Here is a 26,903-nt window from a genome sequence, read left to right as displayed (position 1 = left end):
AAAATGCACACATATTTTTTCAGCTTTAACGATTTGTACCCTTATACTAAAAATAAGTCAGTCTTATGTTCCTACCAAGGTTAAATCCTAGGTCCAACCCTACTGTAAAGTAGTACAGCACAAGCAGTTCTTAATCACATATTAATAAAAAATTTAATAGGTTATTACACTGCGACTTAAGTCTTTAATGAAACACATACCCAATTTAATACCATAAAAATTGAATGTAAACAATCAAATATAAACCTTTTAAACATACTTATATAAGTATATATAACCAGTTCAAAAATAAATTAACCTTATGAAACCGGTAAAAACTGGATAAAACTAAGATAAACCAGTTAATACAGGAAAAAACAGGATAAATAGGAAATAACCAGTTAAATCTGGAAATAACTGGTTAAAGCAAATTTAAACTAGAAATAACCAGTAAAATGGATATAATCCATATAAATACATACATATTTAAGTAAAAAAATGCAGAATTTGAACATAACTTCTTAAAACCAGATACTGCTGTTTAATATAAGCAAATAATACACCTTAAACAGTTTAAAGTGGATATAACTTGCTACAAATAATCTTTATGAGACCTGTTGTTAACAAGTATAAACAGTTAAAAACTGGTATAGAATAACATTTTAATGTAAACCATCTTATGTAGTACCATAATTCATACAGTAATTATCACCATTTTAGTACCTGTACAAAAATTACTTTTTTTTATGCTTTTACTATATTGAAGAATCTTTTTCTAATACATACCTAGTTCAGCACTTAAAGGTTTAGATTCAAATTCTAACTCACCCTATACTCAATACAGTTTCATTACAGAGGATGGAATAAAAAATTTTTAATCAAATAAAAATAAATTATCTTTAATGAATGGAAAAGTTAAATTTTACCAAATGATAAAACAAAATCTTCTTCAATTAACTAATACGATAATTGTATCAAATTAAGGTAGTTAAATAGAATTATAGTATACAGAATCATTTCGGTAGCAACAAAGATAGCAATCATGGATTCTATACCATTATTAATGAAATATTCTGCCGATAAAATGCTGTATTTTGTTTCATTTGTTATGCATGAACATAAAAGTCATCAAAACATAGTCTGCTACTCATCAAAATTCCCATTAGCTTTTTTTCTATAATATGAAGCTTACATATTGTCAAAAAAGTAAACAAAGCAAAAATTTATACACTCCTTTCCTAATCAAACAGATACAACTAGAGGATTATTTCATTAACTGGATGAAGATAAAATTATTATATCACAGATTCGGATGTATCTTCAACATAAATTGTTTTTTTTTCATGAAAAGTTATTTCTTCTGAAACAAAATATTTTCTAATAGAATTTAATTTTGCACAACTCAGTGGAAAATGTAAAAAATTGATGATCTAGAAGCTATAGAGAAAATTCTCTGAAATTTTGTCTGCTAGAGAGGAAGATTAGAATAGCACAGATTAATTGATTAATTTTTAATACGCTTGAAAACAAGATTTAATTCAAACTCTTGGGGCATGGTTGGTGGAAACCAATATGAAACTGGCACATAAAATAATATTTATTAAAGAAAAAATACAGAATGTGATTTAAGAAAACGAGGATGAAGATATCAGCAATGATATGGTTCAAAGATAGGGAACTGTAACACTTAAACTGAATAAAGTTATTTGTACTACTTACATGTTGTTACCAGTGATTATAAAATTACAGCCTATTAAAAGTTAAAAAAATTAATTAGAGATTTAAAATTTAAACTTTAGTTTAATTGATCAATAGAGTGCGTCAATATATCCAGAAGGACTGAATGCTACAGAATGTTCAATGGACAAGGTTATTCATTCCCTGTTACACCAAATTATGCCTATAATGTTGATTTCACCACATTTCCCTTTAGATGCAGTATAACCAAGAAACATTGTAACTGAAACCAAATAGCCATAATTCTTTACATCATCCTAATTGCATAAAATATATAGAATAAATCTTACATCATGTAAGAATTAAAAAAAAAAAAAAAAAAATCATTTGCAAAAATTGAAATAAAATTAAAAGTTACAACCATTGTAAGTTAAAATCATTTAATGAACAAAGAACTTTCATGTCTTTTGTTATTATAACCTGCAATCAAAGTCATAAAAACAGAGAAAAGCTTATTAGTCTACATCAAAAAATCTACCAACATTCAAACTGCTTCGTACTAACATAAAAAAAAAAAAATGATAAAAAATTTTCCTGTAAAATATTACATTGCGATATAAACAGGTAAAAGAATTGACATTAAATTACAATGAAAACACTCATTTTATCATTTGAAATGTTGTCATACTCAATTTAACTTATTATAATAATTAAAGACCATGCCACAATACGAAAAATTTAGTAATGCATTGTTAGGCAAGCAAGGTTTTATCTGTTTGTAATGTTCTTCTTATATGGGTTTTAATAACAAAGGTGAACATTGTTATTGTTCATTAGGAACAAACTTTTAATTTTATTTAATTTTTTCTTGTAAATGATGTACTTTATTTATTTAAATAATTTTTCCAAACATGCTACCTGCAACATTGGCGATCATTAGTAAACAGTCTGAAAAAGAAGTTTTTTGATGTTCTGCATATTAAAATCAAAATTAAATTGATTAAATATATAAATTGCGTAATTCACTAATGTTTTGGAGAATTTTTTTTTCTGAAAATCCAAATGAGAAACATCCATAACAAATGGCATTGGAAATTAGTTTTTAGAGCTTTTATAACAGAAGTTTAAAATATATTATTTACTATGTAAATACTGTATGGGTTTACTAGTTTAATAAACAATAAGAAGTGCGATACATACCACAGAAAAACTGAAAAATTAAACTTTACTAAAACATTAAAAAACATTATACGTAACTCAATTTGCATATGGATGGAATAGTATTTCATGAATTGGCAAAAGCACTAGCACTGCAGTTTCTTGTCATTTTTGTAAATAAGTTCTTGTAATAAACAGAAATATAAAAAATTTAAATATACGTGAATAATGAATTAAATGTTAGTTATCATTAAATATCCCAAATGTACGGAAGTAAAAATGAAAAAATGTGTTGAATCACAATCATACAAAATAATGATTTTTTTGCAGGCTTTAGAGTTTTTGGTTAATTATTCGTTTAACTCTGTACAATAGCAATTTATAGGGTATTTATAAAACTACGGAGTGTTATTTTGATTAAACAAAACCTTTAAAATTTCTTATTTGCAAAACCTATTACAAAAGAATGGCCGCTCTTTAAAACCCTAAAACTGGCCAATTCAACACTGAATAAAATTCATTATGACTTACCATTTAAGGTCTGTTGCCTTTTCCAAGCAAAAAATATTAACAATCCAGGTAAGATTTTGTGTTAAATCGAGTCAATAATAGTTTTTAGTGCAAAATTGACTATAAACAAAATTGATTATACCAGCATTATCAATAAAAAATAAATATATAAAAAGTGGACACCATTTAATGAAATTACATCAGACCAAATCCAAACTGATAATGACTAAGTAATAATAGTAGCCAAAAAAAAACTGTATTCCAGCTGTTTATAAGCATAAACTCTAAGGTAGGATTATTATTTTATATATACACAAAAGACAGCACTGAAATGAAGAAAAACTATTAAATTTGAATATAGCAACTCAAACATTAGTCTCAGCTAATTTTCTGTTCTAAAATGATAGTCTTTGGGTCTAACTTTCTCCAGTAGTTCTCAATAAATGCAAAAGATGCTACCTTCTTTGATTAAAGTGTTATAAAAAAAAAATCTAATATTTTTAGAAAAAATTAATTGATTCAAAAATTCATTTAATCAGAATGAAGACAACTTTATTTACTATAATGTATTGACGCCAATAAAAAAAGCCATAATTTTAACTATATTTACACTAATATTGCACCATCCTTAATATCCATCACCCATCCCCTAGGAATCTATTCTTTAATATACCTACCGCTTCACCTAATCCTTCTACTGTTAAATACTACTCATATTTTTGACAACTCGCATTACTCGACATTACAGCTACACAATTAATTTCTCTGTATCATAAAGCACAAGACATTTACACTTAATACTTAGCATTATTATAACTTAGTTAATACAAAGTCCATTATGCTTGGGCCTAACAAATTCTATACAAATCATAATCTGTGTAAAATATGACATTATTGTTATTTATAGATAATGAAAATAACTACACTATATTTATTAAATCCTTAGTGTTTTATAAGCATAAGTTTTTAGGGCGGTTCAAACAAACTCTAGATAATTTCCTGATACAATCTTCTTACTCTCTTAAGACAGAACCTGTTTCTACTATTTTTCTTCCGTTAGTAATAAAAATTTCTGAATCTGTGAACTGAATAATACATCATACTTTTACCTAAGTCATCAAAACTTTTACTGTGTAAATCTTGCATTAGCTATAGTAAAAGCAGCTATAACCATATTAGTAGTGCCATCACAACAAACTATTCTTTTATACAAGTAAAATAATCTAGATCATCCAATACGACTAAGTAGTGACCACGTTTCATATAAATAATCTGCTTCATACTGAGCCTGACCGAACTTATCCTGCTAATTATTCATGGACATCTTAGCTATAGTTTGTTTACAAAGTTTACTGTATCTCATCACTATTTAAATCTACTTCATGTTTCTGTTTAGTATCTGCTTAATACTCCTTTAGACCTGTAACCTTATCTCTTACAATAGTGTTTTTAAACACTGATTTCTCTACTGTTATAAATGCAGATACATCTTGCAGAATTATTTTTCATAAAATAACATCCAACACGGTAGAAACATAGGTATCTCTTGTATCACTGGAAGTACAGGATAATACAAATAAACTTCCAAACAGAGTAGCAGAACACATACTAAACGAGAGATGTTTTTTAATTCTTTGATTATCTTCAGTTCTCATTTATTAGTAAGCGATTTCTATGTGATCATCCTTTTTGGTTGTTAACTTATTGATACTGACAATCAATAAATATACTGGGTACTATTTTAAAATATTAAAAAATATATAAATACTGAATTACTTACTAATTAATGTATACTAATATTTGTGTATAAATTCTGGAGCAAGAAAGCTAAATTACACTACTTATTTTATTTACAGTTTTAACTGTAATTTCTTGGGAGAATACTAAATACAATTGTTAAAGAAATATATATCCTCTAATAAAAATATAAAATAAATATGCATGCATTGTTATAAAATAAAATTACACCTATCATACACATAGTACCTGCACTATAAGAATTATGGGCTTATTTTAGAGCACGGAACAAGGCACTGGTTACTTGTTAGAACATGATTTAATAAGAGTACAATTTTCCAGTTTTACCCTCAATAAATTGAAAGTTAAAATTATATTCACCCTCAAAAAATACGCCAGAAATGTTTTACATAAAATTCATATATATTATCTACTTAAGCATACTATATTTCAAGAGACTTACTGATTATTGTATGACTCTCTAAGTACCATTCCCATTAACATCTGAAAAACTAAAAAGACATGCAAGAAAAATTGTTTTCCAAAATAATTTAGGCGATAGATTATAGGATTTACATCAGAATATTTTGAACTTTGATAAATAAGTAACATATTAGTGCAGTATCAACATACTGAATTCCTAATTCGTCCTGGTACCATATGGAATGAATCCTTTTTTTATTAGTACTGCTTATTAATTAAAAAATGAAATTTGCTTTTTTCAAACTTAATTTAATTATTTAAAGGTACTTTTTGAAAATCATACAGAAATAACTGTTTGAAGGAAAAATCTAGAAATATTGCAAGAGATTACCAACTGCAACTGAATTAAAAATTTAACTCAAATAACTCCTTTATAACACCTTTACCAATCCCATTTTTTTCTTGTTTCAAAATAGAATCCAGCCACCAAAGTAATTTTAGAAAAATTTATTAACAGTCATAGGAAAGTATGAACATAAACTTTTAATTACTGGGTGGCAGATTAACTGATCCACAGTTCATCTGGGAAAGGGGATTAAAATGTATAATTTTTAAAACTGAAATACCACATCATGTAAACAAACCATCATCATTTCTGCAAAGAATCTTAAACAGAACATTATCAGACAACTATGAAGAATTGAAACTTTTTACCACAAATAAGTAATCGGTTAAAAATAGTTAAGAAGAATTGGAAAAGATCGATCGCCATGATATTATATTTGTTGACTGGCACGTCTATAAAATGCATTACACACAGCAACTGTAATCAAAAGTATGGATTAAGACAGAGGATGAGGATAGAGAAAATTAAGAGTGATGAGAACAAATAATTACTCAACATTGCCACATATAATATGATTTTCAGTAGTACACATAAAAATAGACATGAAAACCAAAGAAAAAATACATACACAACAATTATTGAAAAATTCTGGGAAGATTGAAGTATGAATAAAGATATAAAAACTTTTAAAATAATATAACAAAAACATAATGAAATAGAATGTAACACCTTAAATTAATTACTTGAGATTAAGTCATGTAATAAAAAGATGGAAGAAATATCTTTGTAAGCATATCCACTAAGATTAAAATTATAAAATAGATAAAATCTTATGGAATACATGTTTTCAACATTTATATGACTTATAACTGAAAAAAAACTTTATAATGAAATTAAATACTAAGATTAAAAATACTACAACATGAGGGTGATGTCATAAAACTGAATACACAATAAAAGGATTAAATATTTCCATTTCAGAAAAAAACATTAAACTGAAAATGATTTTGGGAAAAAAATAAAACGATGAATTTCCAAGGAACTATTAAAATAACTCAATGGTTACAGAATCTCTGAAAGTCCCCAAAAAAAGAAAATTAGATATTTACATTCTGGTTTGATTATATTGCACTGAATACTTTTTAATAAAATAATTATAAGACTCATTTAAACAACGTAAAAATTAAGAACATAACACTTGTAGATATATATATTCAATATTTTGCATTTAATTAAAGAGTTCTTAACTTAAGATGAATAACCATTAATGTGTGTAACATAAAACAAAGTGTAATCCTCAGATACGTGGCAATTGAATTACATAATAATTTTATAGGGCAAGTCGTACATACATTGATTTATGTTGATAAAATCGATATTTTTATGTCACTGAACCAGCACAACAGAACACTTTATTTTCAATCACCTCAATACTTTTTAGACAAAAATAATAAATTCCACATAATTTCTAACTGAAACATAATCAGCAGAAGTACTTAATTAAATATTTTAAAATCAAATACTTGTTAAACTAAAATTAATGATCAATGCATACCAAAATCATGACAATAAATAACTAAAATTATTTTTAAGGTGAGGTAGTTATCCACTATACTGGTTTGGTGACAAATCATATTACCAAATTTTACACATTTATATACATAAGCAATCTTTTAAAAACATAATTGAAAAAATAAATAATATTTTATAATAGAAATCTGCATCAGGTCTATCCCAAAGAGTCTTTAAGCCATCATCTATAATGGATTCAAATAAAAGGATTAACATAATTAATAAATAGCCTATCAATTAAAAATGACAATTAAACTAATTACTAATAGGTGTATGTATATATACATATACATAACTACTCTTAATGGTTATTTTATCAAGGCTGCAAACAACCAAAGAACATCTATAAAAAAAATTAAGCACTAGCCATTAATACCAAACTCGTAAAAATCAAATAAAATTTATCCATTACTCTTATCAATAAACAGTACTAAAAACTAGAAATACAATTTGTCAAACTAGAAATCTAGTAGTTAAAAAATTCCACTACAACTAATAGGCATTTATTATTAAGGTATGGGAAGAATTATGAATACTGCAAAATTTAAACTGCAACTGCAGTTTAATTGTAATATTTTTAAATTAATTTTTTTAATTAAAAAAAAAAGGTATTATTGCTTGTTTTATTGCCTTAATAAACAATGATTCATATGATATTAAACAGTCTGTAAAAATGTTATTAGAAAATTTAATCTATCCATAATTAATTATAAGGTCAGTTATAAAAATGTTTAATCATATGTATTCGATAAAATACATTCAAAAATTATCCTAAATACAAAATTTACAAATATTTGTTTTTTTATATACATATTATGTTAATAAAAAAATTACTATTCATCCAGAAAAACATTTTATATATGAAAAAGATACTTATCTCAGTCCAGTAATATCTTTCACATCAGTCAAACATGAATATTCTAAAGTAACTACTCTATTCACACAATAATATGAAACTTTAATATGAAACATTTAAAAAATCTGCTTTATTAACCCTTTTACGAGACAAATTTGGTATATTAAACACAGAAATCTTATTCTTTGAAAATTAAAATTTGAATAAATAAAAAAATAACACATTTACTATCATTTCATGCTAGTATGTATGAAAGCCACATAGTACAGTACATCAGTAAAAATACTGGATATTGATTAAACCTTCTGTAATAAATTAATAATGTTACCGATATAAAATCTCTGGATCAGTATTTTTTTTTTTTCATTTTGAATTCATTATTTTGGAAGGGAGGTATTAGGTGGTGGAGAAGTTTTGTGGGATTTTTACAACTTGATGTCCTACCCAACACCAACCTACTATCTACTACAGAAAAAAGTCTGTGAAAAATGCCATGACCGAGTGAGATTTAAACATAGAACCTTCTCATGAAAGAGAAAGAAGTTACCAAACAGGTTGGCAGTATAACTTACAAATTTTTCATCTAAGTAAAATTCAAAATTAAGGTGGAGTAATCATACATTTATAATCCTTGCATAAAACCTGTAAAACATTTATTCTCACTTTTGCATAAAAAACATTTAAAAACTCATGAATAAAGAGTTTGATTACATGCAATCTAAGATTTACTCTAGGGATTTTAAATTCATTTATGACCATAATTGACGAAGCATCATAGTGATCTTTCGGCAATATTTCATTGAAACAGGATAATTTGATCTACTGTTATTTTATAGTACGATAAAGATTGGCAAAATCATACATAACTAGTAATTTGAAACACCTTATCGAACATATAAACTGAAACATTAGTATAATGTTTACATCATAGCCTAAGTTAAGATTTAAAAATGGAAAGCTAAACCAAGAATATATAACAAAACTAACAGTAATACACCAACAAAAATTGTTTGTAAAATTCAAACATGAGATTTATAAGTATTTTTCCCCATCCATCATAGTTTTTTGCAGTTTAATGAAATGGTTCGATACACCCAGTGATTTTTTTAAGTTCTAAATAAATTGAATTATAATAATTCATTAAAACTATTGTACATAATTGTGGCTCCTCGTTTTTCCAAATATATTAAAACCCCAGTTTAACATAATAGAAAGGAAAAATGATTCCTAAACTAGAAAGCCTTATGAGCAAGTGGTTTTTGCACTTGTCACCCTGATGTTCTATTGCCAATAATATATGAGCACAACACCAGAGAGGAACTGAGCAAGGCTTTTTCTTTCAAGTGAAATTTTCACCATAATTTACGATAGTCTAAAGCTGAAAATAATCTGCAACAAGAATCCATCCACTAAGGCACAGCGTCATTAGAGAGGACAATGACTTAAATATTCTACCAAAGATATACCATCACTCTCAAAGGCGGACTTGATCAGTTTTTAAAGAATTACTGTTGAGAATTCTAGTTTTTCCTAATGAGTGAACAACCTGTATTAAATATTCCTTAATTTTAAGTATATAAAAGTAGTTTACAGCATTTAATACCTACAACATTCAGTCAAACAAACTGAAAACTAAAGTATTTATGTCAACCCAAAAAATTCAATTGAAACTCACCTAACTTTTAATAATAAAAGGGTTAATATGAAACAAAATGGTAATTAATTAAATTTTAATGCACTTTGTTTTAAATTATCGTTAAACAAATTTTAAAACTGTATATTAACTAAATACAAATAATAAATATAGTACTATGATATAAGTCTTATGTATGGTTTATTGTTTACTTCCCGTAAAATAAAATATGGGATAAAACTTTAGAATAAATATGTTGTACCAATGCCAGATGTTAATAACACTACTATCGTTACAACACTAAATAAATAAACATACATTACTTTCATAACCGCTTTGACTATCTAGTCGATGTCAATGAACAAGTGTTTTCAATGTGAATGTGAACAAGTGCTGTCGAAAATTGCTTATAATGACTTAATGGGTTTTCGAAAAGAAGTAGAAACTTCTATATTACACAAGATTAACTTCTGCTAATATCACATCTACATTATGTGAAATCATTTATTTTTAACGATTTTCTTTATTTAAAAGAAAAAACTAGTTTTCAGAAACAGTATCATAATGTATTTTAATGAAGGGCTACAATTTAAAAAAAGTTAATGTAATTTTAGTTGATTTCAGTACTCATTTAATTAAGGTAATTATTTCACTTATCCTAAAAAAAATTAGTGACAAGATTTAAAATTGATTTATAAAGTCCTATTTTTAAAAGGAGTCGCATATAAATAAGCAAAGCTGTAGAAATTTGTAGAAGTAGAAATTTGTTGGATATTCTACTTAGATATACAAATGGGGCATCTCAGTGAAAGAAAATATTCAACATTAACCCTTAACTCACATTCTGTTTTAACATAAATAACATTCAAAGCGGTTATGAAAGTTATCAGACACCACAATTTACCATAGTCCAAAAACACCCACCATAAAAGATTATACCTGAATCTAAGAGTTACATTCAATTACAAATATGCGTAATTCTCTTTATGATTAAGTATATGAATACATACAATTATATATGTGTACTGATGTATGTATATATGCATATTCATTGTACACATATAACAAATATTGAAATCTGTTTTACTCAAAAATACATACATATACAACTGAGTACTACAGTCTATTTATTAGTATCAATGAAGAGACAAATTTTATATCATAATAATGTAATGACAAAATTAATTTATTAAGTGACTGAAAACATAATTTTATGATTATATTTTATTAACAAAAATTTCAATTAAAACTGCAACATACATTTACATACATAATCAATTAAAACATATGGCACATTATTATTATTATTATTATTAATTATAATGACTAAATGAAGTAAATGCTTCTTTCAAATGTAACATTTAATGATTAAGCTGATCCCATATGACTCCAGTGTGCTACCTAAAAATCTCCCAAAAATGGATATTTGCATTACTTTGTATGTTATTACAATAAGCTTAAAAATAAAATTTTGAAAATTACCACAAAAAGTAAAATATGCTACATTTTATTAAAAAAATATATACGGATCCATACATGAAACAAATGCATACAGGATGAAACAACCACTTCAAAACATGTTTCAAGGCAACTAATGATAAAACAAAGCATAATGAAATATTTTGAATCTTCTTAATATAGATCAATAATTTTGTAATCTTAAAGGTCAGAGTAAGTAAGATGCAATAAGATCATTTAATACCTGTTGCAGTAGATAGCACAAGCAGGAGAGAGAGACTAAAACTAGACACCTTTAATTGAATAAAAAAATGAAAATAGAAATGAGTAAAAAAAAATTATATTACCAAGAGATTTTCAAAAGTTCCAAAATTAAACCAAGATATAGCTATGTATTGAGGTTAGCAAAGATTCTGTTTCAATAAGAGGCAAAATACAAATTAGAGGACCAACTTGTCACCCAAAGGAAAACTTATCAGACACGGGTACATAACACACTAAAATCAATTCCCTAAAATATAAGTAACAGATTCATAATTGAATATCATCTCAAGTATGTGTTCAAGATCTATACTGCTTAGAAATGTATGCTCTCAGATACACATGTACGTTAAAATATCTGTAGTCGAAGAAGTAAAAAAGATAGCTGTTATTCTTCACATTTCACCATGTTTTATTTTGCCTTGTTGAACCAATACAAATACTTCCCGTTAAAGAAAAACATGTAATTAGAGCAGCTGAGAGAAATATGAAACAAATTTATGCATTCATTTCGCTGTTTTGAAGGAACTAGTTTCAACCAACTAACCACACAACTGATTAAGAGAATACAGGGATTGAGAAATTGAAAATAGATCTTTCAATATTTAAATTCTTTATTTTCTGGTTATTTTAATATATAAGAAATCTATACTGCTTAACTTAATAGCCTGAAATATATGAAAAATAATGAGACTAAGTACCGGGTTTTTTTTAATTTTTTGATTATGAATTGAATCTCAACTAACTTATTTACTTGCTTTGTACATTTGTAGCTGGTTCACTTTATATTCTAAAATGTGCAGTAACAATACTTGGAAAAACAGCTGTTACAATTTTGAAATTAAATATACGTTAAAAATTTAAATAATGCTGTGAGATGTGAATGGCAGAGTTTAGATATCATGCTGATGATTAGGATTTTATTTTAGATTTTTATCATAAACATTGTATTCATACTTACGTATACTTTTACTTAGTATAAATTAATACAAATTTAAAATAACTAATCTTTCTTTCTTTTCTCTAAAACCATATTCCTATAAATTTAGAAGAAAAAAATCATTTTAAATTTTGTTTTACTTCCAAAAGTCTGATGAAAATAATGAAAAAAAAATTACATAAACATGGGTCTGAAAATTTGCTCTTTTTAAATTACAACTAATCAGAGGGTTTCCCCTTTTTGACCTCAAAGACAAAACAATGTAGGGTTGCATTATGCAATAATGATCATGCAATGTAATTACATTTTAAAATTACAAAAATGAATCATACATTTAGGGTTATGTTGGATAAATTTGGCAGCTAACAAAAATTTAATATTGAGATGAAATGATTTATTAAACAAAATAATTTCATTATTTTATAAAATTATTTTTTTTTAAAGAATATCAGGTTTTTTAGAAATATCATTTGTACAAAATTTTCAATTTTTTTTTTAAAATACCACTTACATTTTGTTATTTTTTTAACATTAATTTATTCAAAATTCAATTCTTTAAAAATATAAAACAATTCCTTACTGTAATGTTTTAGTCAATTTTTCGCCAAACACATAACAAAATTAAATTTCTTTATTTTAATTAACACTGATTGCTCCGATCATAGCCACACTGCATGGACAAATGCAATCGAAGTAGAACTACAAATTATGTTGTTTAACTTCAGTGATTTTCAGGAAGTGAATTATTAAAAATGGCTTCAGCCATTAGCATTTTAATATTAAGTCTCTGCCCTTCAGTTTTTTGAGGATGTAGTTCCTGAGATGTTACAGGTGCTATAGAACCTTTAAATAGTAAGTAGCTTATCATCTTAAGTATGACCTAAAAAATTAATTTTTGGGGGTATTTTTTATGTTATTAAAGAATTCATAAAAAGCATATTTTTTACATTGTGACTACTTCAAAGGTAGAATTAAATCTAACATCACTAATGCTTTGTAGTAATTATATTTGCATAAAAACAGTATCACACAATATTTGGGACTAAAAATGGGAAAACTTATTAGCCACTACTCAAAAACAAAGCATTATTCGATGAATATAAAATGTATAAGATTTTTAAAAAACCATTTTTATGTCTACAAAAAACTATGCTCTGCAATGTTTAAATTTTACTGCACATATTACCAAAAAACTTATTTTTTCTGTACATCAGTATCAATTCCTCTGAAACTACTCAATAAATCAAAAATTTCAGATAATTGAAAAATTACATTTGAAATTTTATTGTACAAACCACCACCTAGTACAAAACATTGAAATAAGACATATCATACCTTAAATTTATCATCTTCCATAATAAAATTAAGGGAAGATAAGTCTATCTCACTCAATGTTCTATACTAATGGTTTACATTAATAGAATTTAAAATATAATTTAACAGTACAAAGGAATAATTAGGATCTTAAAATGATTAATTTCAGTAAAATAATTTCAAAATTGTCTTGCTTACATTTGGTTCTCAGTATCTTGCTTCACCCGGTAGACCAAACATTCAATAAGTGTTAATAAATGAGTATACCCCATGTTCCAAGTTCAATGGAAATTAAAAAAATTTCATAAAATATTTTAAATCAATAAAATTAAGCAAAAACCAACCAGCTGTTCCAGATTATGTGTGAAAAACAAAAAAATAATTTGCTTCTACTTTTGAAGCCCTATTGTAAGCTGAGAAAATGGTACATTACAATTACAAATTTAATATTAAGGTTTATCACCAGGACTCATACCTCCTCAAATTTAAAACCCTGCTTAAAGGTAATACGATATAAACCCTTAATCTGTACCCAATATCACTTTATAAGACATTATAAACTATATGAAGTAATATTACATTAATTATATATAACACTTTCTTGTTCTAATTAAATTATTGTACTGTATTTCTAAAGCAGGCTGCCTTTTGATGCAATTTAATTCTTATTAGATGAACTGTGTAAAATATATAATTTATTTTATCTCATTTCAAATAATACACATATATAATTAATTTATAGGGAAATTTCAATCATAAAATTTATATCATACAAACAAAAAAAAAATATATATATTTATTCTTCCTTTCAAATTATAAATATATTTATTTTATTAAAATGTGTTGTAAATAGATGAAAAGCAAATACGAGTCACATGGGAATGAGCAGTAAACTTAAATAAGTTGCAATTTACAGAATTTAAAAGCTGTATTACAATTCTTAGTATTATTTTCAATAGATTGATGTAAAATTCATATAAAAACTATCATTAAATTCTATAATAAAATGTATACACAAAAGTTAAAGCACACGTTCCTATAAAAGTATAAAACCACTGATGATCAGCTTTATTTGAATTCAAATAATTACAATCCACTCGCTGATCAACATGAAAAAAAAACATATTTATACACAATGAAATCCAAACATGACTTGTGTCATTGAATAATGATGAACCAAACACAGGGGTGATACCACAAAACAGCAACAAAAAATCTCAATGACAATTAAAAATCAAATGTTTAAATCTATAGGAATGTCTATGTAAAATTAAATGAAATATCTAAAACAAAACTTTATTGGTGATGCATGAGTTTATTTAATTTAAAAATGCAAAGTTAGTTACAAAGATTTTATAATACTCCAAATATATATATATATATATATATATATATATATATATATATATATATATATATATATATATGTTAAAAGTAAAGGTAACTCTTATCAGTTTCTTTATTACATAAATAAAGTTAATAGAAAATATTATCCTTCTAAAGGGAAAGCTATCATAGAACATAAAAATAATAATAATATGAATTTATGTTGTATAAAATGAACAGATTACATATTTCCAATAATTATAAAACTATGTATTAGGACAATGATACTTTCAGGGTACTTTGGCTAAGGAATTATTTGTAATCCTATGTTATCTTGATATCCATAAGAAATGAAATACATTCTTTCTACCAACCTGATTTGGCCCATGCGACCTTTTCTTATTCATCTTCCCAGAACACGCCTAAGGTGTGCGACTAATTCCTTCTCTATGCCAGAAATTACATTAGTACGAATTAAAAGTATTTCTTATAATTTTTCTTTTACTTATTTTATTTCCTTTTTTTTTAGAAAAACTATTTTCAACATCACTTTAACACTAAATATGCATATACAGTCCATATCATTACCATGATTTTGAAACAATGACATAAAAATAGAAACAGATTTATCTATTAATTTGCTGATGAATGGCTGTACAAGCGCGTTGAATAACAATTGCTGATTATTAATATTGATAAACCTTTAGAATAAAAAATACCTTACAGTTTGTAAATAAATCTTAGTCAAGTAATTACAATAAGGAAAAGTATTGAAAAACCGAGTTTGCAATTTACTTCTGGTATTATTTTTAATGTAGAAGACATCAGAAAGGCAGTAAAATATTGTGTTTTGGTCATACAGAACTAAAAATCCTTCAAATGAAATCCAAAGGCTTTCATTAACATTATACAACTGATGCAATTAATATAATAATTACTTTAATTATATTGCTCTGGTAAGAATTCAAACAAAAGTATAATAGTTTAATAAAAAAATACCCATACTTTGATTTTTTTTTATTGTTTTAAAAACAGTTTTTAGTAAACTTAAAAGATATTAGAACAAAATAAAAGTATTTTTGTTCATTAGAATTAAATGTAATACACACTAACATAAACACCCACGTTAGTAAAAGTTTTATTTACCAATCATTATGTTTTGTACATACCTATTAACCTTTACAGACTAGTGTTAAATGTACACTACACCTGCCAAAGTACTCACATAGCCTACTGTTACTAATACATGATAAAACTTTACCAGTAAAATACTATCATTGTATTAGAAACAAATAAAATAATTTTTGAATGACATATCCTATACTCAACTTTAAAACCATGATGGGCCTGTCGTAATAGAATCCCATTTTTATTTCTAATGTCATGTAGACAGTTCAAGTAGTTGAAATGAAGTCTTGCTAAATGTTGAATGCTAATGTGATAATTATTATCGTACATCATCAAAATTAACAGAAGTGAGGTTAATTTCATGAAAAAATGTATAATCAACTTCTTCTGAATTCCAGAACTTGACATTATATCTGAAATTTTAGTTTTAAAGCAGGCTAATAAAAATGAAAAAGAGAAAAATTGACTACTAAAATGAAAAACATAGACCATATTAGTAACAATTAGCTCATATATCTTAAATTTAATTATGTATTAACCCCTAATATAATAATTGCTGATTACTATATACAAGATACTATAAAAGGATGATGTTTTTTTATACAAAGTTATTTGCCTGTTGGTCAGTTCCTTCTGTAAACTAAGCTACTCCTTGGTCCAAAGTACCCCTCCTTTCCTAGAAATTAAGACTTCAGAATTTCTATTGCAGAAATGATACTCACTGTAGCATCATATCAACCTTAAATATATTCAGGCCATATTTCTAAAAATAAATGAGACAATTGTCAAAAAAACACTTTAAAGGAACCTCTTCATCAATCACCAATAAAGAATCTCTACTAGCAATTGCAGCAAATTAAACTTTACTGATCCAGCTTTTATATATATATACAGCAAGTATATAAAGTGGCAGATCCTAGGAGAGAATACCAACCTTAGAAATGAGAAACATTACCACCTAACCACTTAAAAAATAAAGCACTTACAGTTTTTACAAGTGTATCATGACAGAATATTCTGTAATTTTTGATAGATCAGTCGTACCATGTTATTCATCAGTAAAGGATTAATACATAAATAAAGAAATATAAAAGATTAAATTAAAAGATTTTAATTTAAGATTAAATATAAAAGATTAATGCATAAAGAAATATTTTTATACACACAATTCTCACTGAATGACTGATACACCATTCACAAGTTCAATTGGAGATGAGATAGATCACTCATGGATATGACAATATATCAAGTGAAATTATGATTTGAAATAACAGCAATCAGATAAATGAGGCTCTCTCTTTTTCATTAATCCTACTTCCACATTACTTTTAATTTGCATGGAGATAAGTAACTGTCATTTAGTTCAATCATGAACTGACTTCTGCCACCACTACTGATGCTACTACAAAAAATGTATAGCTACCATTCTAAGAAATTTATAATCTAGCTTATAGAAATATATTGGGTATTCCACACCAGGTGCCCACCTCAAAATCCTGGATCCACCACTGCACACAAATACTACCATTATTAGAACCACAAGAAAATAGGATTAAATAATCATCATTACAATCATGTTTAACATTAAAAACATATCTCAAGAACTAAATTTTATATTACACATCTGTAAGTCACAATCAGTAAAAAAAATAAAAAGAACTGTAATTAAAACTGAACACTGGTAAAATAAAATTTTATTAAAACATAAATAACAATACAACACAGATTCATTTATACAGCAAATAACTAAAGACATAACTCTTAACTTTATTATGCACAAAGCATTATGAGACATACACACCGAGTGATTAATAATTAATTTTGATATTACTAACTTGATTCATACAATTGTTTTATTTTAAAACATATCTAATTTAGGTTCTTAAGAAATATTATAATGCAATCTGATTATAATAATTAACTTTTAACCGTGAACATATTAAGATAAAAATATGAGGGATTACTTTTCATGGAGTCACATTTTAGAATGCCATCAAAAAATTAAGCATGCATATAATTTTAACAGCTGATCATCATTTATAACTAATAAACAATTATTATAATTTTATAAATATGAATTTTTATTTTCAATATACTTACATACATACAGAAGCATACACACATATACACACATACAATTACTTAATATAAATATAATAATAATCCAATAAAAATTTTTTAAGTGTTTGAAACACAAATAATTTTTGTCAGTAGATTAAGATTGTTTACTATCCATACTGGGAACATAATCCATAGCCATAAGACAGGCAAACATTGTCATAACCATTTTTGGTTTGACTTCTGTGATGTCCTCTGGTAAGGCGTACACCCTTGCCCCAGTCTTACGTGCCATTGAAATAGCATACTTTGCATTAGCCAAATTATCCTAAAAAAATAAATAAATAATAATAATAAACAAATAAAACAATTTTTTTTTTAAATTAACAGCATTAATATTATTTTCTTTTTAAAATAAGGATTTCAAACAAGTATCCAGAGAAAAAAATTAATTAAAGAACAAAAAGGTATGTAACATAGTAACAAAAGTGTATCAAAGAAGCTGTATATGCAGTCTTTATAAGTGCACTGCTTCCTTTAACTTCACCGCATAGAAAATACAAAATTAAGTAAATTAACTGATAGTCATTCACATATTTCTGTTGCAGTTTTCAAGATTTTTTACATGACAACAAATACTACCAATTACTTTTTTTACAGATAGCAAAAGCCAGAGTGTAAGACCTACACAGTAAGTAGGTAAATAATTTTTTTTTTCTTAAACTAAATTACAAATAAGACATATGACAACACACATAGTTATGATCATTTGTGCCTGTAACATTTTGCTATGATGACATCAACAAGGATGCAAAATTCAAGTGCATAACTGTAATGAATACTGTCCAATTACTTTTCAATGTCAATATTTTAACAACCCTGTTCTTTTTTTAGGATTAGTAAAGCTTGTGATTTCAACTTATAGCTCTGCTGTTCAGTTTTTGGATCAAAATGGAATAATCAATATTAATCCATTAGTAAATTATTAGACAAAACACATAAGTTTTATATTCAGTAAATGTTCTATAGTTCTTCAGAAACATCATAATAATGTGTGGTGAGAAGAAATCCATCAACATACTCAAGGGATTTCTATATCTTCAGTGAAAAACCCCAGTGGATTGCCAAATAAGTTATTCAACATACTGCGTGAATTATGAATTCAAGTACAATGATCTTACATAAGACGACATGTGTTAAATATGTCTCCTTTTACGTAGTTGAAAGGTCATCTTGCTAACCAAAATTCACCTCACTTATACTTTTTTCTACTTCACTCTTCAGAAGACTATATAAACTTAATTGTTAATCCTCATTCTAAGTTAGCTACATTTGAATTTGTAAGAAAGAAAATTTCCCAACTAAGAAGTGAAGCATAAAACACATTTTTTCATGACAGTATATAATCCCATTAGGTACAGGAAATTTTGCTATTCATAATCTATCCTAGTTTTTTCACAGGATCACAGGAGGTTTCCTTCCTGTTGCCTTCTCATATTTCCAAGTAAGCCTGAAAATGGGTGACTGTTATTCCTGAAAATGACTCCATTTTATGGGATGATTCATATCATATGTCAGGTCACATAAAACCATCTAGTTATAACCTAACAAACATAAGTGGAAAAAAATGAAATCTATTAATATTGTATGGTAGTTTATATAAAACTGTACTATATTTGGATCATTATTTCACCTGTCAGGAAATCTTCTTTCTTTTCCTGTTTAGCCTCTGGGAATTACTGTTCAGGTATTACTTCAGAGGATGAATGAGAATGATATGTATGAGTGTAGTCTTGTACAGTCTCAGTTCGACCATTCCTGAGATGTGTGGTTAATTGAAATCCAACACCAAAGAACACCGGTATCCACAATCTAGTATTCAAATCCATATAAAAGTAACTGCCTTTACTAGGACTTGAACGCTAAAACTTTCGACTTCCAAATCAGCTGATTTGGGAAGACGTGTTCATCACTAGACCAACCCAGTGGGTTAACTGTCCAGAAATCTACTGTAAATAAACATAACTTTCACTAAAATATATTTCCTTGGTAAATCTGTGTTTTAATTTTAGGTATTTCCTTACAATTTCTAAAATTTTCTAACTTTCCTTAGATCAAATTCATCTGTGAATTAATAATATACACTAGTTTTATGTAATTCCTTGTTTTTCAAAAAAATGAGCTGATGTCTTTTTTTATGCCATAATTGCAGCTGCAATTTCTGCTACTGCCCTCCCCATCTATACTATAAATGATGTATTACTGAATGCTTGTAGACAGATAAGACCTGACCTCAAAGTTCATTGTTTGTCACTCTTACTATTTAATTTCCCACACTAACATTTATTACTGGCAACTCTGATCTCTATCAACTGTTTTCCTACTATACATACATTCTTATAAAAAAAAGATAGTTATGAAAATAGAAATCGTTCTATTTAAAATTGTATATATATATATATATATATATATATATATATATATACGGAACCAAAAGTCCATAAATAATTTTTTTTTTAAATAATCTTCACTGAGACTATAAAAAAAATATCATTTAAAGAATTTTTTACTAAATAAAAATAAATAATACCTCATCAGTTCCTCCATCCTTCACCAACTCATAGTTAATGGTTCCAGGCTTAATAGAATCTATCAAATCAAGCACAATTTTAGCATCTGCAATACATGAATCCTGCATAAAAAAAGATAATTAACATTACAAAACATTTAAATAAAAATAGTAAAAAATAAATACTGTTTGTTACAAGATTTTTGACTGGTTTGATGTAATTCTTCACTCTTTTTATTTTGTACTAATCTTAAAGTCTAAGCATATTTGCCCCAATTCCCCTAATTATATTTTGACTCTAATCTTTGTTTATCCCTAGGTAGTTTGTCTCTACTCTTCATATTTCCCTCTATTACTAAAATAACTAATCATCAAAGTTTCAATAAACATTAGCCACCAACCTAGTTCTTAGAAAATTTACCAGAGGAATCTTTCCTCCAATTTATCTTCTAAATCTACTTTGAACTTCATCAATCAATCACATTTTCAACATTCAACACCAAAACTTCAAAAGCCTTCTTTTCTTTCTGGTTTTCCTACATAATTGTTTTATCTATAATAAAGCATGTCAATTAAATATTTTTAAAGAATTTCTTCCCAATTCCAAGATGTATGTTTGATTGTAGCAGATTTCTTTTCTGCACAACATCTTGTCCCAATCTATTTCTTCCATACTTTATCCATCTTTAATTTGTAATTTTAGTCTAACTGGAAAACTGTTCAACTGAACTGTTATTTTATTAATTCTGGTAACTTCAGTATGACACAGAATTACAGCTAGCCTCCTTTTTTGGAATGAGGTGTAAATTATTTACTAAGTGAAAAAATGCCAAAGTTGACCCAAAATTCACACCCAGAATTTCTAGTTGAAAAGCAGTGAAAATATCACTCCAACGTGGAATCAATATTATCAAACATAATAGAAGACAATTATAATAATATCCCCCCTACATTACACTTAATTTATTGTTATCTTCCTAAATCACCTTTGTTTAAGCCATTTACTTTTAGTTTGAATCTTTATCAAACAATGAATTCATACAATTTTCTTTTTCTTTCACCTCATTATAAATTTAGCCTAAAAAGCAATATCATCAGAGAATTTTAAGACCATTACTTTTTCTTCTTCAGATCCTTTACTGTCTGTTCAATTATTTGTCTGTACAATTTGCAAACCAATGAGGAGATATATATATATAAAACGGAATAAGTCTTCTTTTACTATATTTCACACCCTCTTTTCCTTGACATTTTTAAAATGTGATTTCAATAAACCACCAAAGAGAAACGGGCTTAAGATTTTTTTTCTTAATATTAACAATCATAAACTTGAGAAAATCCTTTACAATTCTTCATTTATTCAAAACGGAATATCAGAAATGGAAAAAGCTTCTTCTTCAGTTTATTCAAATTTTAATTACTGCTTTAAGAGTTATTAGTAAAATAATACAGAAAGAGTACTTTTAAATTGAAAAATAAGTGGAAATAAAAATGATTTCAATTTTTTAAGATAATAAGTAAATTACCTGGAATCCCTTAAGGGAACTTTGTTTATTTGCAGCTTTTAATTTGTTATTAACCCAAGTGACAATTTCTCTTTCTACAATTGGACTTCCTGTGTTTGCCAGTTGTGTCAAAACAGACAAAGTGTAAGCACGCATTAATTGCCAGATCAAAGCTGAAATAAAGGAACATAGTTTTAATACTCGGTTTTTATCAACTGACACACAATAACACTACCATAATGAATTACCACCCTAATTCTACAACAATGGAATGAGTTGAGCTTTATATAATTTTACACAAACCATTTTAGAATTCATTATATACACACAGAGTTGAAATTTGTTCTATTCTGCATTATTTCATTAAGAGCTTGTTTAAATTAAAAGAAATGTATTATTTAATTGTTTTTCTTTTCTAATAACATGATCTTTACACTTTTCTATTTAAATAAAATTTCCAAGCTCCAAACTAATAAAAAAACTCTATGAAATATGAATAACATACTTCAAAAATATGAACATAATTCTTTACTATTATCAATTTCTAGTCTTTTCAGCCATTAGAAAACTAATATTTCTGTATCTGATAACAATATTGAAGTAAATTTTTCTCAGTGGTAAACAGTTTTTAAAATCATGAATAATAAAAGTTAACAGAAATTGTCTCGTAAACACTTTAAAAAATTTAAAGTGGTACAAAAACTGGTAACATTTTTTTAAAATTAGTCAGTTTAATTACTTTAGACTTACCCAAGGTTAATGTAGCATTACCATCATTCAAATCTTGACCAGCAATACCAACTAGAGAAAATTTCAACTGTTTTCCCAATTCAACAGCGTAATTGCAATTCTCTAACTTTTCCATGAATTTTCGAAGCTTTGAAAACTTTCTGAATTAAAAAAAAATCATATTATTATTCAACTGATAAACACTGCACTTAATTTTAAACAGGAATAGTTATAAATAAAATGCTTATGTACTGAAAACTGTACTTCAAGTAATTATAAAAGCATATTTCAGTATGCTTAATTAGCACTTCAATCATTACTTTTCGTATGCATACAAAAAAAATTAATTTCCACTTTTTCAAGATCAGAAATAACTTTGATATTTTCTGAAATACTTGACTGATGGAACGGGTGGTTAGAGATCAGCTGTGACATCTCTAGCCAGTACCTTTCCACTAACTAACAGGCTCTATTATTACAGCCAACACAGAATACAGGGTGTATCATCTATAACACTCTAGCAAATCAGTACTGATTGTGCTAAAATCTTTTTACTAATAAATAATAGTCATGATTTAAGTGGTAGGTATATCATTTCATTAACAATGTTAATGCTTCTAGTACTCTTGGAACGTCTCAGGTAGTAGCAATCTGGAAATCGATGAATGAGAAGTAAGGATGAAATACTAACGCTAAAGTGATCCATCCTTAATAAAACGGTTCCTATACATAGCAAAAATTAAATTATACTGGATGAACTTAAATATCACTGCATACAGCTACCATTTATTAGTAACTAATGACCAAACAATTGATGCCAGTGTAAATTACAAAAATAAGAAAACCGTGAAAATTTTTATAAATTACTTTTATGATTAAATGGAATCTAAATCGACAATCAATATAAATTGATAAAACGTAAAATGTATGACAACTATTATGTATTTGGAAATGATAGGCTTCATTGCGTCTACAAAGTTGTTTGGCAGGAGCTGCACTCTCAAGTTAAGGAATAGATCAATAAATAATATTAATTTTGATCAGATCAATCTCAAATTAAATAAAAATCACTTGTTACACTTAAATTTCTAACAAAACATAAAAGTGGGAATCATTTTCAATACTGCTGCCACAATACCAGGAATGCTAATGTACAGTAGCTCCATCCCTTCAAATATTACATTTGAATCGATTAATATAATATAAAGTTTGCCATTTACAACCTAAAATTAACAATTATAAGGGATTTTGGTTCAGCTCTTCAAAACCTTGTATTACAAGCATAAAGAAAATGACAATTACATAAATTGATGAAATAAGATCAAACAAGTTCTTCCATCGACTGTTTCCTGATCAGAATCTTATAATATGATTTGTATTACGAAATCCAATCAAGGAAAATTTAAGACTTAAAGATACAAATTTCATCTTTTACAATACCCAACTGTCTAAGCTAAATAATTTCTTCTGATAACAGTTACTAAGGAATATCACATGACCTGCAGCAGAAGGTCAATAATACATGCAGTTATTTATTTAAATAATTACACAAGTCAACAAAAATAATAATTTGGAACTGAGATAAAAGTAGGTGAATTAGAATGTATTTTTTATACAGAAACTTAAAATGAAATCAGTTTTTCCTCATCACGCCCAGATTTTCAGTTATGACCCTTTAAAATATTGAGAAATTTCTTAAATAGAATACAAAAATAACAATAATTACAAATAAAATTCCTACCTTTATTTTGCAGACATTTATGTTTAACTAAATTCCTTTTTTCTTATTTTCCTTTTGTGTTCAGTGAAGTCTTCTCTTTTTATCATCTAGCAGTAGTCACTCATCATAAATTCATCCAGTCTGCCTTGATAACGTTGTTCCATCTGCAATATATATTGGTGGAACCATTCTTCTTTTCGTCACTGATGTCGCCCAAGTTTAAAGGGAAAAAGTTCAAATGAGAATGTAAAAAATGAATTTTCAATGACATTCTGCAGCCTAAATTTTTATACTTCACTAAGGGTTCATTTATAAGCTGATCATAGATTTCAGCTTTTTTGTTTCCAGTTGGTTGCAGCTGGTTTGCAAGAAAGAGCTGGTTGCTGCTAGTTCTTTAGATTCAGTTTGCTGTCAAATATATTTTCATGAATTAATTTTCTTATTTATGGCCCAATGAATATTCCCTCTTTTAATTTGGCTTCATTTAATTGTGACAAAAACCTCAGCTGAATATTTAAAGCCATCTCCATCTTTATCTAATGCTTTTACAAAATTCTTCATCAGGTCTAGTTTTATGTGTAGAGGTGGTAAAATAATACGATCTGCTTTAACAAGGGGAATATTAATATTTTTCTTTCCTGGGGTAAACTGATTTCTTTTTGGCCAGTCTTTGATAAATCAACAAAACATAAATATTCAAACAAACAATAAAACGTAACATTCCATTCTTTAAGATGTGAACCTAGGAGTTCAGCATGTCGTTTTGACAAATACAAGTCACGATTAGGTCGCTCAGTTCTGCTTGTGTGTTGAAGTGAGGTTCAGTACTTGATCCTTCTGGTATGTAATGAATATCTATCGAAGTGGAAGATTCATTGGTTGAGCCTTCTGGGGAATCAAACATTTCTTTCCAAGAAGTTGGAGCAATCGGAATTGGTAAATCAACACCATGAAGTAGTGGTCACTTAGCTGAACAAACATTTGGGTATGCAGTACTGCTTTTATTGTTTGAATTGAAACCAGTAACATTTGTTAAGCAAAAATAGCAGTCATCATAATGGTTAGTAGGCTCTCGCCAAATCATAGGTATGGCAAAAGGCAAATGCTCTTTTTTTCCTTTTAACCACTGGGTTAGTTTAATGTAGCATGCTATATGAGTAGCCCAGGATTTATCTTGGTCTCCCAAGGGACAATCAAAATAATGTTTTTACACAGTTTTCAGCAGATTCGATACTGGTTTTCATTGATTTTTCTTAGTGAATCCTCTGCAAACGTAACAAAAAATATTTGGAAAACTTTTACAAGCCCAATTTTTATTCATTGTAATATTCGAATTGTTTTAATGAATGAAAGTAAACTGAAATATTAAAGAAATAATTTAATTATTTAAATACTTCATAAAATTGTTTCACCATGGAGTACAATAAACACAGTATGAAAAACACGCGTGCACACACACAAAACATACAACTTAATAAATCATGATGTTCAATAAAATAATACCAAATGTTTTTCTGTCATAAAAATATTTTACTAAATTTATGACATCACTTATGAAACAATCTCTATAATATGTATATGACAAAACCACTACCACAACTAAAGAACACAGCAAGTCATACCAAGAACTGAACCCAATCTGAAGAAAATTTCATCACATTGAATTACTCATTACTTGACTCACTGACATATCTGTATATCTCTGGCTTGACACAAAATTACATCATTCAACTGTTATGTATCAAATATAAGTCTACAGCACGCATCAAAATATAAAAAAGATGTGAATAAGCAGACACACAGACGTACTATCTTATTTGTACCGTTTGTTCCATGAATGATGGAACAAATAAATTTAAGTGGTTTTAACTTAAGAATGTTACACGATGGGTTGTTTCGGAATACATATTCAGATTCAGCATTTAAAATACTACATAGAACACCTACTCCCTTTTCAGTTTCAAATTTTATGTTGACCAGTGTTATAAATAAAAAAAAGAATAG

General features: G+C 26.9%; 1 protein-coding gene across 2 annotated transcripts in view; it reads right to left on the bottom strand.

Moving 5' to 3' along the window:
* Nucleotides 1–17,983: 17,983 nt before the first annotated feature.
* The window catches only part of Fim (plastin-2 fimbrin), a 98,586-nt gene continuing 89,666 nt past the window's right edge, over nt 17,984–26,903 (bottom strand). For both annotated transcript variants that reach the window (XM_075363286.1, XM_075363287.1), the window contains exons 10-13: nt 23,201–23,340; nt 22,472–22,623; nt 20,967–21,068; nt 17,984–18,704 (exon numbers count right to left, since the gene is read on the bottom strand). In XM_075363286.1, the coding sequence (XP_075219401.1) occupies nt 18,534–18,704; nt 20,967–21,068; nt 22,472–22,623; nt 23,201–23,340 (565 nt within the window). In that variant the 3' untranslated portion in view covers nt 17,984–18,533. The remainder of the gene's footprint in view (nt 18,705–20,966; nt 21,069–22,471; nt 22,624–23,200; nt 23,341–26,903) is intronic.

Source organism: Lycorma delicatula, chromosome 4 (assembly GCF_047948215.1).
Source record: "Lycorma delicatula isolate Av1 chromosome 4, ASM4794821v1, whole genome shotgun sequence".
Classification (NCBI taxonomy): Eukaryota; Metazoa; Arthropoda; class Insecta; order Hemiptera; family Fulgoridae; genus Lycorma; species Lycorma delicatula.
This window is presented reverse-complemented; position numbering and strand designations above follow the sequence as displayed.